The sequence below is a fragment of the Staurois parvus genome, unplaced genomic scaffold (assembly GCF_062004578.1).
Source record: "Staurois parvus isolate SC_StPar_1 unplaced genomic scaffold, SC_StPar_1.0 ptg000078l, whole genome shotgun sequence".
In the NCBI taxonomy this organism is placed as follows: Eukaryota; Metazoa; Chordata; class Amphibia; order Anura; family Ranidae; genus Staurois; species Staurois parvus.
Window position 1 is genome coordinate 7,824,133 of NW_028317874.1, and position 16,193 is coordinate 7,840,325.

Consider the following 16,193-nt stretch of genomic DNA (forward strand, 5'->3'; position numbering starts at 1 on the left):
TGGGGGTGTCGGCATCCGCATTGCGCCCTGAGCACCAGCATCTTCTTTGTCCTCATCCTCCACCCAGTGGAAGCTGCTCAGGAGATCAGAACTGTGGGAGCCATTGGGAGACAAGCTGTCACCTGTAAACATAGAATCCGGACTTCTGTATTTACAAGTGATAGTGGTGAGCAGGGAGCAGAGGTCCTGAGCCAGAGGTGGTCGAACTGAGTTCCACAAAGTTCCAGCTGAAAAGAAACCCTGAGTGGCTCACCTAAATTTCCTTTGATTTCGTCATTGTGTTTGTGTCAATTCCCCTACTCCCCAAACAGAGAAGGAAATGTATAGCTCATTGACGAAACTGTCAAAGGATTTCTCATGTTAAATATACATCAGTAATATTAATCTATTGATAGTAATCTCCAACAATTACCAAACAATATCCTGCAGTAGCATTATCAAAGAACTTTGAAATGTGAATCAAAATCACTCATGCAGCCCTAGCCATTAGATGACATATATATCTACGTGTATCAGACATTTTAAATGGGTGTATCTACTATACAATCTGATGTCACCTCGAGTCTTGTGCAAATACTGACATGTCTTGTACACAAAGGACAGATTACTTCCTTGTTTTTCTATTTTTAACATTAAAGAGCGTGCCTGGGCAACAAATCATAGGGCATACAACTACCATTATAAAGTAAAAACCTAAAGTATTTATCTCCTCAACAAGAACAACCAGCTCCCACACTTTTGCTCCGAAGCCTGGCTATGCCCAGATGGCATTTCTTGATTTTGTTTTCTAGTTATGGAATGACAGTATTTAGTTTAATAAAGAGACTATTATATTCATCAGAACATATAAGCTTATGTATGTGATGAAACACATTAATACAAGTCCATAAAACACCATTTACATCTTGAGAATTAGTATACTCTTCTTGTCATACCAGTAATAACACATAGTAGATGCCAAGCCAAGCCAAGCCCAGCTGCTGGCACCCAGCCATATGAGACAAACACACCCAGCTGTATTCCTTCAATGGCCCAGTCACTGTGAACAGCCGTGTCATGGGAAAACACATGAGAAGTGCAATGTAGTACCAGCCATGATGATGGAGACTCACTGAGGTACAACACTGACCATGATTACAAAAGAATTGATTATGGTTTTGGCTTTTGCTTATTCAACAGTTATGAGTCAGAGTTTCACCTATCTAGATCTACAAAACAAACTAATTATTCAGTGGACACACCTGTCGGTTGCATTATACTGTATATAGCTTTGCAGAAACTTTAGGGCCTTTAGATAAGCATTATTTAAAAAAAATCAAACTAAAAGAAAATGTTTGTTGGATATTAAGTGAGAACAGACCCACTGTTGAAAAAAACATATTTATACAATAAAGCGTGTCTAAATGTAAAAACAAACCTTTAATATATTGCAGTTTATCAAACCTTAGATGGTGGCTGCATTTGTTTGTTTTTTATAGACTTTTTTCCTTTAGACCTTTTTCCTTTATTTTTACCTGTAATGATGCAAAAATGCATTGTAGTTAAACTCACACTTCATTGTTAGCAACACCTCCTCAATTGCAACCAGAGTATTCTGGTCCCAGTAGGGTGGCATCCTAATGTCCTCGAGCCATGAATCCTCCAGCTGTTACCAGAGCTACCCTAGATTTCACTTGGAGGGATGCTGTTTATGAGGATAAGTGCAAGTAGTGGTTTGTGTACTGAATTATTTTATTAAATTAGTAATTCTCAGACTCCATGGTTACAGAGTCTAATAGAGACTATGCAACCACATGTTACTGTGAGCCACAGACATAGTCTGTTTCAGGGGCGGACTGACCATTTGGAAACTCGAGCACTGCCCAAGGGCCCGGGGTCAGTAGGGGGCCCCATGAGATGCCCCTGGTTCCTTTTTCATAGGCTTTTTTGAGTTTGGGCAAGGACACGGGCCCCATGATCCCCTATTGCCCGGGGGCCCCATGAGTTGTCAGTCCGCCCCTGGTCTGTTTATTAGTATTCTGCAGTGTACGCATGCTCTTTGCCATTCTGACCCTGTTTTGCATTGATTCCAACATTGCACCTAAAATGCAAGTTTCAGTTATTCCCTTTCTGATTATTTAGCATATTACCCATTCTGTTATAGGAGTAAAATCATATACCTGTTTAGACTGATGCGGAGGTTACTGTATGATAGTTCAGTTTCCACCTGATTGCTAAAGGAAGGCAACATTATTATGTTACAATCTTCATTGGCTGCTGCTGCAGCCTGTACTATGGTTCCCCTAGCACCTGGACAGGGAGAAAAAACAGTCCTACTGGCTGTTGGGGACCAGGGGGACTTGTGATGGACTGCAGGCCACTGCCATCATTTTTGAGCCCTGCTCTTTACCTGTTAAGGGGATAACAGCATGAGCCAGGGCCCATGAGACAAGAGCAGAGGACCCTAAGGTATGTAGAGGGCACCCTGGGAGTGAGGAGGAAGTGACACCTTGTACAACTGGGACATATGGACTATGCAGGGAGCTTGTGGAGAGGACTGAAGGCTGTGCTGCTGTGATTGTTGACAAGTAACTATTGCTAACCAATGGCAGAAGGAAATCTACAGAGGATTTTGCTGCTGCACTCTGCATGTTGTTATTGTGGGATGAGTGAATACAGAGCATCAAGGACTCAAAGAGAGTATAGTGTACCATAGAGAAAGAACTGTTCACGAGGCTGCTGTGCCACATCTGGGGTTGAGTGTGTTCAAAATCCCAATGTCATGGGTTGCTGTTTCTGTGCTTCCCCTGAAGAGTGTACTTGTAGGCAGGTTCATCTTACCCTCTCCTCTATTGGTGGTGCTGTGCACCTAACCCAGGGGTGGGCAAACTTTTTGACTTGAGGGCCGCAATGGGTTCATATATTGGACCCGGGGGCCGGACCAAGAGTAGATGAATGATGTGTATGTGTCATCCATAGTAAGTATAGTAATATTCCCCCATAGTAAGCATAGTAATTATTCCCCCATATAGTAATTCATCCCCCATAGTAATTCATCCCCCATATAGTAATTCATCCCCCATAGTAATTCATCCCCCATATAGTAATTAATCCCCCATATAGTAATTCATCCCCCATAGTAATTCATCCCCCATAGTAATTAATCCCCCATATAGTAATTCATCCCCCATAGTAATTAATCCCCCATATAGTAATTCATCCCCCATAGTAATTCATCCCCCATATAGTAATTCATCCCCCATATAGTAATTCATTCCCCATATTAATTCATCCCCCATATTAAGTCCCCAAGTCCCCCCTGTGTCAATTCACTTACCTTTGCTCCGCGCGTTCCTCTTGCCGTGTTCCCGCGCCGTTCCGGTCTTCAGGGCGGACTGTGAGAGGAGCCTAGCTCCCCTCACGTTCGTCACGCTGCCCCGCCTACACACATCCTGACAGCCATCCTGACAGTATCATGCTCCGCGGGCCGGATTAAAAGGTCCGCCGGGCCGTAGTTTGCCCATTGCTGACCTAACCGCTGTACAGGGTTGTTGGAGGATAAGAGGAACCTTGTTCCTCTGCAGCCTCCATAGGTGTCTCTGGGAGAGTAGTGATGCAATTGGACACTGCAACACTGAATGACCTCAGTGGCCATCTTTTGTGTGGGCAATGTTAATAAATAGCAGTGTCCTGCTGTGGTTTGATACACAGTTGTGAAGTAGATAGAGTAGGGACAGGATCCACTCTGGTTAGGAACAGTGGGGTTTCTTTACTAAAGCTGAAAAGCGCAAAATTAGACCCACTTCTGCATAGAAACCAGAAATCAGCTTCTAAGCTCAGCTTGTTCAGTTAAGCTTTGACAATAAAACTTTGAAGTTGATTGGTTTCAAAGCAGAAGTGAGCCTAATTTTGCACTCTCTGGCTTTAGTAAATAAACCCTACCTAAATACTTAGCCCTAAGGAAAGGTTCCTGACTAGGAGAGACAAACTAGGGTCACTCTGATCCACTTACTTTATAAATTCCAGACCACAGTGCTGTTATCCAGGACTAGCACTGTTATTCAACTGCTGCTTGCACTGCACCCTGCCTCTCAGTCACCCCCTTCTCAGAAGCTGCTTTGGTAATGTAAGATTTATTGAAGGGACAACCTTGCTGCTGTTATGTGTTAACATTGCTTAACCTTCTACGCCTGTGTTGCCTGTGGCCCGGTGTCAGTGCTTCCATACTATTTGGAACTATCAAGCTAAGTACTTTGTCACTGATGCCGCAGACACAATACCAAGTGTTGGTGATTGCGATTGTTGCTCCTATTTTTATCTATTACCTTCAACTTAAATAATAATTGTACATCCTTTGTTAGATTTAGTGTGCCATTCCTCCCACTTGGGTACCAACCACCTGGCCCTACCCACATTCTGTTGGCTGCTCTGCCTGTACCTGGATGTCCTACAAGTTGGAGCTTTCCATGTATTGCCAATGGTATTATCTCATGCTGTCCAGAAAGGTACAGCATATAAAGAAATCATCTGCTCAAGAACTCTTCTTGGATTTACTGTTATTTTACTTGATGAATTGCTTGGGCGATATGCTTCTATTGTTTAATTACATTTTATGATTATTATGAATTGTCTGTTATGGTTAACCAATAAGGTGCTGCATCCATTTCCATCCACATTTGTTTGTACAGTTTTTTTTAATAGTTTGCTTAGTTATTTTGTTTGAAAATTATGCCAGTTGTAATTGTGTAATGTTTTTATGCTGATCCCAGGTTTTGTAGGTTTTCTACAGCTGCTCTGTCTTCATCCAAAATGTAAATTTATATTGAAAGTTTATTTGTCTGCTGCTGAGTGTTGAAAAAGTAATGGTAAGGAAAGGCAGGCTATTGCATTTCAGCTGTGTTTTGTATAAGAAAGGGTAAAAAATCTAGGGGAGAATAAGAAGTTCTTAGTATATTATTATGGGGTCTAAATGCGATAACAGAATGAAATATTATCCTCTTAGCAATGGACTTGAGAAGCTGGAGTTACTGGGCTGTTATCAATTGTAGTTATTTCAAACAGGAAAGAGGCATTGGGGTTGATTTACTAAAACTGGAAAGGGCAAAATCTGGTAATCTGGTAGCCAATCAGCTTCTAACTTGTTCAATTAAGCTTTGACAAAAAAAAAACCCAAAAAATAAAAAACTGGAAGCTGATTAGTTTATATGCGGAGCTGCACCAGATTTTGCACTTTCTAGTTTTAGTAAATCAAGGGCATTATGCACACAGGACGTTTTAACCACTTCCCGCCCGGCCTATAGTAATGTGACCAATCACACCAGGCCACATGACAGTTGTATACAATGGATGGCTTCCTTTCAGGCCATTCATTGTATACAAGTGTGTCTAGCTGTGAATGGTCACAGTAATCACATGCACAGGCTGGGCCAATCACAGCCCATCTGTGTCATGTGATTAGCCATGACCAATCACAGCTAATCACAACTAAAAAAACCTGAATGAATCAGTTTAATTCAGTTAAATGCTTGCTTATAGCACAGAAAATCTGTACCGTTCTGACATTTGTGGGCCTCAAGAAATTAGATTGGCTGTCAGTGCTTCAGGATTCATGAAGAAATTCTTTGCTATAAGCAATCAAATTGTGTAAAAGTAAAAAAAAATACTGATCACTTCCCCAAAGAAGTACAATGTTACTATGGTAACATTATACTACTTGGTCATAGTGTAATATGAAAAACAAATCTTAAAAAAAAGAGAAAAAATTTAACTAAAAATGAAAAAAAAATTTAAAAAATGAAAAAAATTATCGATGTTTTTTTTTCGTACTGTCACCAGTCAGTGTCCCTGATCACCGCCACATGTTATATGATGATGTTGTACTGCACTGGTGACAGTATGCAAAAAAAAAATGTGAAAATCATTTTTTCAATTTCTTCATTTTCTGAAAAATTCTGAAAAAAAAATTACAACTTCAAAAAACTTGCCATGCCTCTTATGAAATATGTCGGACTGTCTACTTTGCAAAAAGGGGTCATTTGGGGGATATCTGTACTGTTGTGACATTTTTGGGCCTCAATAAATTAGATTGGCCGTCAGTACTTCAGGATTGATCAATTTTCAGATATATCCCATAGTTTGTGAACTCTATAACTTTCCTACAGACTAAATAATACATCCTAATTTGGGTTATTTTCACCAAAGAAATGTAGCAGAATACATCTTGGCTTAAATTTATGAAGAACAATTATTTATTTGCAAATTTTTGTAACAGAAACAATGAAAAATGTGGGGTTTTTTTCAAAATTTTTGGTCTTTTTTTGTTAATTTAGAAAAAAATAAAAACCCCAGCGGTGATTAAATACCACCAAAAGAAAGCTCTAGTTGTGTGAACAAAATGATACCGTTTTAGTTTGGGTACAGTGTTGCATGACCGCGCAATTGTCATTCAAAGTGTGAGAGTGCTGAAACCTGAAAATTGGCCTGGACAGGAAGGGGGTAAAAGTGCCCGGTATTGGTTAAAATCGGTTAGTGGTTAAAAACGCTCCTCCTTTTGGCAGCAGCAGTTTGGCAGTAAAAATGCCTGATGCTTGTCAAAGTGTCTAATGCTTTTACAAGTGTTTAAGCCAGGGGTGGGCAACTTTGGCCTTCCAGCTGTTGGTGAACTACAAGTCCCATCATGCCTCTGCCTTTGGGAGTCATGCTTGTAACTGTCAGTTTTGCAATGCCTCATGGGACCTGTAGTACCAGAACAGCTGGAGGGGCACAATTGCCCACCCCTGGTTTAGGCGTATTTACAAGCATGAAGCGCTTGGGCGTTAATTTATTTAATTGGTCAGAATAATAATTTATTCTGGCCATTTAAATGAATTAATGCTGAAGCGCTAAACGCACCTAACGTTAACACTTGTTTAGGTGCGTTTACACGCGTCAAGCATTTTTTTTTCTGCCAAAATGCTGCTTCTCCTGGACACACTGGCCCTAGGTTTTTTTTCCTGCTGGTAAAGTTACTGCTGCTAAAAGATTCTAGAAGTCTATGTGTGCATGGGGACATAGGATAACACGGAGGACCATATGAATGCACTAAAGAAAAAAACACTTGGCACCCCTAAAGTGGCTGCAAAAATGCCCTATGTGCACGACTCCTTAAGCAGGGTATACATGAACAGTCTTTTTTGTTCAAAAAAGACCAACAGACCCCTACATCCACACAATCACTGTAGACACAGGGAACTCCTCTGCTGTACTATTGTATCCTGACAGCAGCCCCCCTTTCTACAAGAATACAGTGTTCAGTGCTGCATCATTGCATTATGGTTTTCCAGCACAGACAGGGGTATTCACATACTGAAATTAGGTGGGTTCCTGTTGAATCGGCAGAATTTGGACATATGTATACCTAGCTTAAAGGAGAGACTAAATAAAAGATGAGACCGCTGTTAATAGTTTGAAATATATTAAGGCAGTGAGACTGGGTGAGTAGAGATACGTGGTCATTAGTATGGAAGTGATGGCTTCCAAAGAAGCTAACAGGCTTACCATTACCAACTACACATGTGTTTAAAAAAAATGTATGGGTGTCTGCATGAAACTCGTTAGTCATGTTCACTTTCGCAGTAGTGGCAATAATAATATAATTTAGCTTACTGGTGAATGGTGAAATTTTTGGGATAATATATCAGTGTTAGACCTTTACTCATCATGACCAGTTGTCCCTGTGTTGCTCATAGGCAGGGCTTTTTTTCTCAGAGGAAAGGTGGTGGAACTCCCCCACCCAAACCTGGCCACGCCCCCATCAAACCCTAGGACCACCCCTTTAGAGAACAGGAATGCAAGTAAAATTTGGGAGGGGCTTCCGATGACATCATTTCCCGTACATACCATATAAGGGAAATGATGTCATCGGACCCCCGGCTGCCTCTTGCATGATCTGCATGAAACACATGCATAGATATAAAATGACTAATGTACTGACACCAGAAACACATGCATAGATATAAAATGACTAATGTACTGACACCAGAAACACATGCATAGATATAAAATGAATACCGTACTGACACCAGAAACACACGCATAGATATAAAATCAGTACCGTACTGACACCAGAAACACATGCATAGATATAAAATGACTAATGTACTGACACCAGAAACACATGCATAGATATAAAATCAGTACCGTACTGACACCAGAAACACACGCATAGATATAAAATCAGTACCGTACTGACACCAGAAACACATGCATAGATATAAAATCAGTACCGTACTGACACCAGAAACACACGCATAGATATAAAATCAGTACCGTACTGACACCAGGAACACATGCATAGATATAAAATCATGGCAGGCCGTTTGTAAACGTCCAGCATAGATATAAAATCAGTCTAGCATGCATGTGTACCCTGTCTGGTAGATGTGCCTGCTCCTACAGGCTCCCCTAGGGTTGCCACCTTTTCCTCCAAAAAATACCGTCCATCACTGAATTTATCTTTCCTGTTCCTCATGCACAGGAGGGGCGCTCTCGATCGGCGCCGCTGAGCGCTGAGCAATTGCGTTCTGAAATAGTTTAGGTGGGCTCAGGTGGGTGAGGATAGTTTAGGTGGGCTCAGATAGTTTAGGTGGGCACAGGTGGTTGGGATAGTTTAGGTGGGCACAGGCTGGGGAGAGAGTAAAAATTTAGAGCAATACATGATACTGCAGTCAGTGACAGGGAGCCGAGCGCAGCTTACCTACTCCAAGCTGTACGGCCCCTGCGTCCACGCTGTCACTGCCGTTGATGTCGCCGCGCCGCCCCCGATGTTTACACGCCGGCGGGGGGGGGCGGTGAAGCGTGCATAGTGTCCTCGCCCATCGTCCGCGCCCCCGATGTTTACACGCTGGCGGTAGAGGGGGGGGGGGGTGAAGCGTGCATGTCCCCGCTCACCGGCTGTGAGCAGCGGCAGTGACAGGTGCCGGGCACGCGCAAGCATGACATAAACAAGCCGCGTCCGGCACCTGTCACTTTCGCTGCTCTGCATAGCTTGTCAGCTCTGCAGAGGCAGTCGGTGAGCGGGGACAAGAAGAAAAAGGTGGCGGAACGCAGTACCGCCGCGTTCCGGCAGAAAGAAAGCCCTGCTCATAGGTATTTTCTACTGATAACTGTAAATTAGCCATAGTAAAGATAAGATATACTGTATAAGATTGTGGAGCATAAACAATCCTTTATTGTTATGTAGTTACATATCTAGATTAAGCACATGAAAGCAAACCAAATTATGTTCTTTTTTTCAATTGCTTTTTATTGAATGATTTAAAAAAAAAAAATACAAGCTAGCGAATGTACAGTGAAGAGGTTAGCAAATACTAATATGTTTGGTGCTCCTGACCACAGAGTCTAAATGTGAGCAATGAAGAGGGTCATAGAAATAAAGTGAATAGAATTGACAACTGTTTTCTGCTATATGATGTAATGTTACTCTTTGATGCTTGAGGAATTGAACTAGCACCACCAAAGACCACTGATTGTCTTCGTGAGAAATAGTGCAGAACTTTCAAATAGGGCAGAAACAGAGGAGTTCAGCAAGAGGTCCATGAGAGTCTCATGAATGTAGAGGTGGTAGCAGTTGATTGCTCCAGACTTCATCTCTATTGCTGCCTAATAGGCCCTTCAATCCAGATCTTCTAAGACTAGCGGTCAGTGCCTTTGATCAAACACTGGACATTTACATCTTTTACTTCAAGTACATTCTTGGTAGGGTACTACTTAGACAAGTGAGTGAAAATCGAATTGAAAAGCTGTCATCAGAACAAGAATAGAGGAGAAATCTTCAAATAAGGACACTTATCCCAGTGACAACTGCCTAAGAGAAGATTTTCCTCACTTTGGAGAGATTTCCCCTTATTTCTGATGGTGTCTACAGGACAGGATATGAAGGCAAATCTCCAGGACAGACAGGCAGGGAGAAAAAATTGGCAGCAGTTTTAAAGTGGTTGTAAAGGCTAAAGGTTTTTTACCTTCATGCATTCTATGCATGAAGGTAAAAAACCTTTTGTCTGCGGCATCCCCCCTAGACCCCCTAATACTCACCTAAGCCCCCCTCTTGATCTAGCGATATGCACTAAAGTCTTGGCAATCCTGGGACTCCCTCTCCTCATTGGGAACCATTGGCTCCTGCTGCTGTCAATCACAGCCAGTGAGCCAAAGAGAGAGGCGGCAGGGCCAAGCCGCGGGTCTGTGTGTGAATGGACACACGGAGCAGCGGGTGCCCCCATGGCAAGATGCTTGCTAAGGGGGGCACCCGACAGCAGTAAGGGGAGAGGAACACCGGTGGGGGGGACCCGAGAAGAGGAGGATCGGGGCTGCTCTGTGCAAAACCACTGCAGAGAGCAGGTAAGTATGATTTGTTTTTTTGTTTTGTTTTGTTTTGTATTTTACATTTAAGCCTTTAATATCACTTAAACCATTCCTTACTATCCAAGATGAAACATTTTTTAAGTTTTTATTTTAGATATATTTTAACATTTCTAGATGTTCCTTATTACATATAAAATCTTTAATTTTTAGTTTCAAGTCTGCAGTAGCAAATGAAGACAAATGGCATCTATCAACATCCAAATCTATTGTTATTTAAAGGGTACTATGTTTGGTAAATTAATTTATTTCATAACATCGATAGGGAGCTGGCATTCAGAATCATAACTGTCCCTGTGTTATCTTGTTTTTACAAATTCATTCTGTTTCTTCATAAACATATGAAGTGTTAAAGCAAAGCAGTTGAAAGGACTGCAACAAAACAAACATTTTATGTAAGCAATAAAAGTATTCTAACAGAAGATACTTTGGGTTGCCTTCCCAGAGACTTTGCTACTGAAAGTCCATGCAAAGAGAAAATAGAGATGAAGGAAAGAGAAACTGAGTCATTGCTGGAAGAGGGCTATAGAACCATACAGCTGCTGTCCGAGCTACTGCCAGGGAGTTCAATGTTCCAGCTGTCCTACTGTCCAGTGAACCACTGGTCCAACGCTTTGCTGAAAAAATTGCAAAAGTATAAAGCAACTTCTGCATAATCTTTGCTCCTGGTCAGCTGAGTCACAAGAGCCAGTAATGATTTGCTTACTGGAACCCATTTTCCTTCTATTATTATTATTATTATATTGTTATACAGGATTTATTATACAGGATTTATATAGCGCAACAGTTTGCGCAGCGCCTTTCCCAGTGAACACCATTACAGTTTCACTTTGCATCAGTGGGTTTTCAGCAAGCCAAGATTACTAGTCAAGAAACCTCCAAGTATAATTCCACTCATCCTACCTGGAATGTGAACAAGGTGGCATAGCCACTGACACTACCTCAGAATGGAAGACTCTGTCTATTTTTTTATTAAAATTGTCTGTCTGTTTTTTCCTTTCAGTATTTCCATGCAATAATGATTAATTGGGCTTAGCCATATGGAAAGTTAAACATTATATAACATTATATAATTGTACCCACATGGAAGAAAATATATTTTAAAAATATTTTTAAAATATTCTTCCCAAATATATTGCCATATATTTGAAATGCAAAAATTTTGGCCATATTCAATATATTTCAATATATATATACACACTGCATGTTGAAATGTGTTTTTATTACAAAATATATGAAAAATATTTTTTAAAACACATTTCAAATATACTGTATGTCTTTAAAAATGCAAATCTACATTTTTGGAATGCATTTACAAATATATGTAAAAAGATATGTTAAAATGACCTTTTTATATGTTAAAAAAAACCTGAAGAATATATTTAGAAAATATATATTTTTAAAAATATATATATTTTTTAAATATATTCTTCAGGTTTTTTTAACATATAAAAAAGTCATTTTTAACATATATTTTTACATATATTTGTAAATGCATTCCAACAATGTAGATTTTGCATTTTTAAAGACATACAGTATAATTGAAATGTATTTTTAAATATAAATAAAAACACATTTCAACATGCAGTGTATAATATATATTATATATTTATTGAAATATATTTTGAAAATATATTGAATATGGCCAAAATTGTAGCATTTCAAATATATGGTAATATATTTGGGAAGAATATTTTTAAAATATATTTCAAATATATTTTTCTTCCATATGGGTATGTACACAATTCTAAACCCACGGTTGATCCAGAGCAAGGCAAAAAACCCAATTTGCTCCAGCAGGGGAAACAAATTCCTTCCAGATCCCACAAGAGGTAATCGGATATTCCCTGGATCAACTTTACCTATAAATGTTAGTATCCTGTTATATTCTGTGCATTTAGGAAATAATCCAGGCCTTTTTAAACCCTCTCATAAAAAGAAAGGTTAGATTTCAGTTTATTTATTTCACATAGCATAGCTAAACGTGCTTTTAGTCCGATGTATTAATATTTTGTGTAACTGTCAAGTACACTGTTGCTCTGATTTGGAAAAAAACAACTTTATTTTGCTTCCATAGGGGATAAAAGTCTGGGAAATACCACCCAACAGTCAAGGGATCACTGTTATCATGGCTTTAAATATACTGGAAAACTTCCCCATCAAAGGTAAAAAAGTAATTTATAAACTAAATGAACAAAATGAATGTGACTGCTGTGTTCATCATTTGAAGATTTGCATTTCTCTTTTTGTATTAGTGAAATTATGCCTAATTTTGAGCTGTGTCTTGATTAAAAGTACACTTTACCTAATTTCAGAGATGGCTCATAACAGTGCTGACTACCTCCATATAACCTGCGAAGCTCTAAAGCTAAGTATCTCCGACAGTCATTGGTACTGTGCTGACAGTGCATTTTTTCCAGTTCCAACTGAAGACCTCATTAATAAAGTATACGCTGCAAGACAAACCAACCATATTAATTTGCTGAGGTAAGCTTTGTATATAACAGAGCTATTAATAAAGAAAAAAAGAAACAGTCTGGAAGCAGAAGATAACTGAGTTAAGGGGAAATTCTGTTTTACATGAAAAATAGACTAGACGGGCATCATCAGCTAAAACAACTATGTGCAGTTTTAAATGAATGGGTCTATAATAGCCTGTATCTGTGTTATAAATCAATGTTCTGGATGCATGGTTTGGCCCAAGGACATGAAGGAATAATTTGTATGGCCCTGCCCATTTATCTTAGTTAGGAAATAAACCTCTTGTCTTTCTGTTTCATAATGGAAGGGACAATATGTAATTAACTTTTGTAGCGCCCTTTTGTACTTTGTTGGCCAGAAAATCTGTTTCAATGCGCAAACTGGTTTTCTTTTAGAGCCTGACTTTTCCAACTTTGAAACTAACTGCAACAAGATGTCTCTAGTCTTTGCCCCAAGCAGTCCTTCAGTGGGAAGTGAAAAGGTCTACCTTCTCGAACCAGCTCTCTGTTGTTGTCACAGGCTGAGCTTTTCTCTCTCTCTCTCTCTCTCTCTCTCATTTAAACAGTGTCTCTGGGTCTGCGTTATGCAGGAGAGCAGGACAGCTGGAACACTGAGCTTTTTGGAATACTGAAACACTTTGTAATACTGGATATCGTATGTACTCTCCAGCACCTCAGGATATGCACAGCCAAAAGGGAAGCCAAGGGTACTAGAACAGCGACAACCAAAGGAAATGTTCCAGGGGTGCAGCCCTCCTCAGACAGGGAAATCAGCCACTGGATAGAGAGAAAACAGGTGGCGCACACACCTAGTGCATTATCCAAGGTTTATTGTAGGAATGAAATAATAAAAAAAATAAACAGCGAGGCTCTTTCTGTCCATACATCATACATCAGCATCAGAGGTTGGTCATCAGCTCTGAGGAAAGGGATTCGTCCCCGAAACGCGTCAGCCATTTGACCGCACTGACAGTGAGAACACCTTGCCCGCCGTTGTGGCCATTGTCATTTTTCTATGCTTTTTAGATACACGCTTCGTCTGTGAGTATGTTTTTATTATTTCATGCCTACAATAAACCTTGGATAATGCACTAGGTGTGTGCGCCACCTGTTTTCTCTCTACTTTGTAATACTGGAACACACTGGAAACTGTAGCTCTGGACAATGTTCTATGCAGCTGTCAGAACAACAGCAACCTTGGCACACTACTTGCAGCAGTAGCATGAACATCAGCCACCTGGTTCTGTAGTCTCTGTTCCAGCAGCAACAGCTCTCTCTTTCTCTCTGCATGGACTGTCAGTAGCAGGCAACTTTCAGTCCTGAGCCTGCAGAAGCCTCTCAACCAGAAGCACATAGCCTTGGGCTCAGAGCAAACTCTCATAGTCCTGCCCCTGTCTCCCAAAATCACTGCAGTTCTCCAGGACACACACTCTTCTACACAGCTTTCCCCACTCTGCCTAGGGTTTTAGGCAGGGCTAAAAAATTGCTAGCCAATCAGAATCCATCTTGACTTGGCAGCCATTAGTACCCCTGTTGTTAGAGGTGAGTCCTGCTCAGGTGTGGCAAAAACCCACCAGGGCACAAGCCATTGTCCTCTATCCCTGAGCTATCCATCAAATGGGAAAAAGAAGGAAAAAATCTCACTACTATGTATTTTCAGAATTTGAAGAGCCTGGCCTGATGCTAGAATTGTTCATTCCAGCATTCTCTGATTATGACTAATGCAGGCCATACATGGGTCAAAATCTGAACAAATTTTCTTTAGAAAATTGGAAATTTCATGCATTTTGTAATCTGATGGTTCCACTATTGATTTCGAAATCCGACCAACCAAGCCTTTAATTTCACCTCATGTTGCTACAGAAAAGAGTTTTCAAGGCCAAGAATTTTCTTTTCTTTCCAGTTCACAGCTCATGCTCATTTCTTTTTCAATTATATTCCTTGCACGATTCTCTCATCATTGATTAGAATTTTGTTCATTTTTCAAAAAATTTCCAACAAGCATGATCACTCAAATTCAATAATCGCGTGAAAATCGGCTGTTACTGTGGTCCACTAATGGGGCAAAATTCGAACTAAAATTCATAGAAAAGATTTTCTAAATAAAATCATTTCGGAATTTGACCCATGTATGGCCGGCTTAAGGAAAAGGTACAGGTGCCCTTCTTCCATGGGTTTGCAGTGAGTCCCCAGTATTTTCAAAGTTTATGGATCACCTCTGTCTGAAAACTTGCCATCAGCAATAAGGAGCAACCTGTGCATAAACCTTGCCTCTGGTCAGCTGTATCACAAAAGCAAACATCTTAAAGAATGGATAACCCAGCTCCCTTTCTAAAACTGGGTAGATTCACTGTAGTCATATTGTCAGTGTGTTGAAAATGTTAGGGAGATCTTACAAATATATATATTATTTTTATTTATTTATTTAGTTTACCATTGGTGTAAGTCCCCCCTAGCCGCTCTTGGCTTCCTATGCATTTTGCTTGACAATAGCTTGCTTATTAACCCTACAAATGACCAAAACTGAAAACCAGATAAACACACCTCCCCCATAGACCTCAGTAGTGTTCGTCCCCAAAGTTTGCAAATGTTGAGCAAGATTCGCAGAACTGTCCAGGAGAAAATGCCAGCTGATTTATTCATCCCTAATCAGGACTCAGGATTAACAAATTCTACTTATTACTTGTAGAAGCAGGGTTGTATGTCAGTGGCTTGAAGGACACATACATCAATTGAACATTATTTTATTTTGATAATAACGTATTGCAGTTTTTGGTATGTATGTTTTTATGTCTACATTTACCTTATGTCTTGTAGCCCATTCTCCATAAAACAAACTAGTTGGGTCGAGGTAGTAAAAACTCCTAACCCAGAATATATTTTTTATCCTGCTGTAATTTTAAGTACTTGTTAAGTTTTCAAGAAAAACTCCAGAAATGTGATTAGTTTAAACACGTACTCATGGCAATCATAATGTCATTTGCCTCTCTTCTCCACCTCCGCCAATCTAAAAATGCCTTGAATTTATTGAGTGGCTTGGATGTTGTAGTGAGTGGCCCTCTATGTTTAGTGCATCACTTGAGCATCACTTGAGCATCTACTGAAAGAAGATGTAGTTTACTGTTTGTATCATAGACTGAAACAGTGAATTAGAGCTTCAACATTGGCCACATAATTTCTTTATGCCCTGTTGGCCCAAAGTAATTGTTTCTAACTTCATTTTTTATTTATTTTGTTTATTATATCTTTTATTATTTTTTTCCAATACAAAAAGAGCATTAAGTGCACACATAAGTAAAAAAAACAAAGAAATAAATTCTCCAGTACAGTACCCCACCC

At 40.0% G+C, this 16,193-nt stretch overlaps 1 protein-coding gene across 1 annotated transcript in view; it reads left to right on the top strand.

The window, feature by feature from the left end:
* Positions 1–16,193, top strand: part of LOC149469243 (uncharacterized) — a 110,243-nt gene that overhangs the window by 49,424 nt on the left and 44,626 nt on the right. Inside the window, exons 7-8 of the mRNA XM_089669520.1 lie at positions 12,452–12,539; positions 12,690–12,861. Of these exons, the coding sequence (XP_089525646.1) occupies positions 12,452–12,539; positions 12,690–12,861 (260 nt within the window). The remainder of the gene's footprint in view (positions 1–12,451; positions 12,540–12,689; positions 12,862–16,193) is intronic.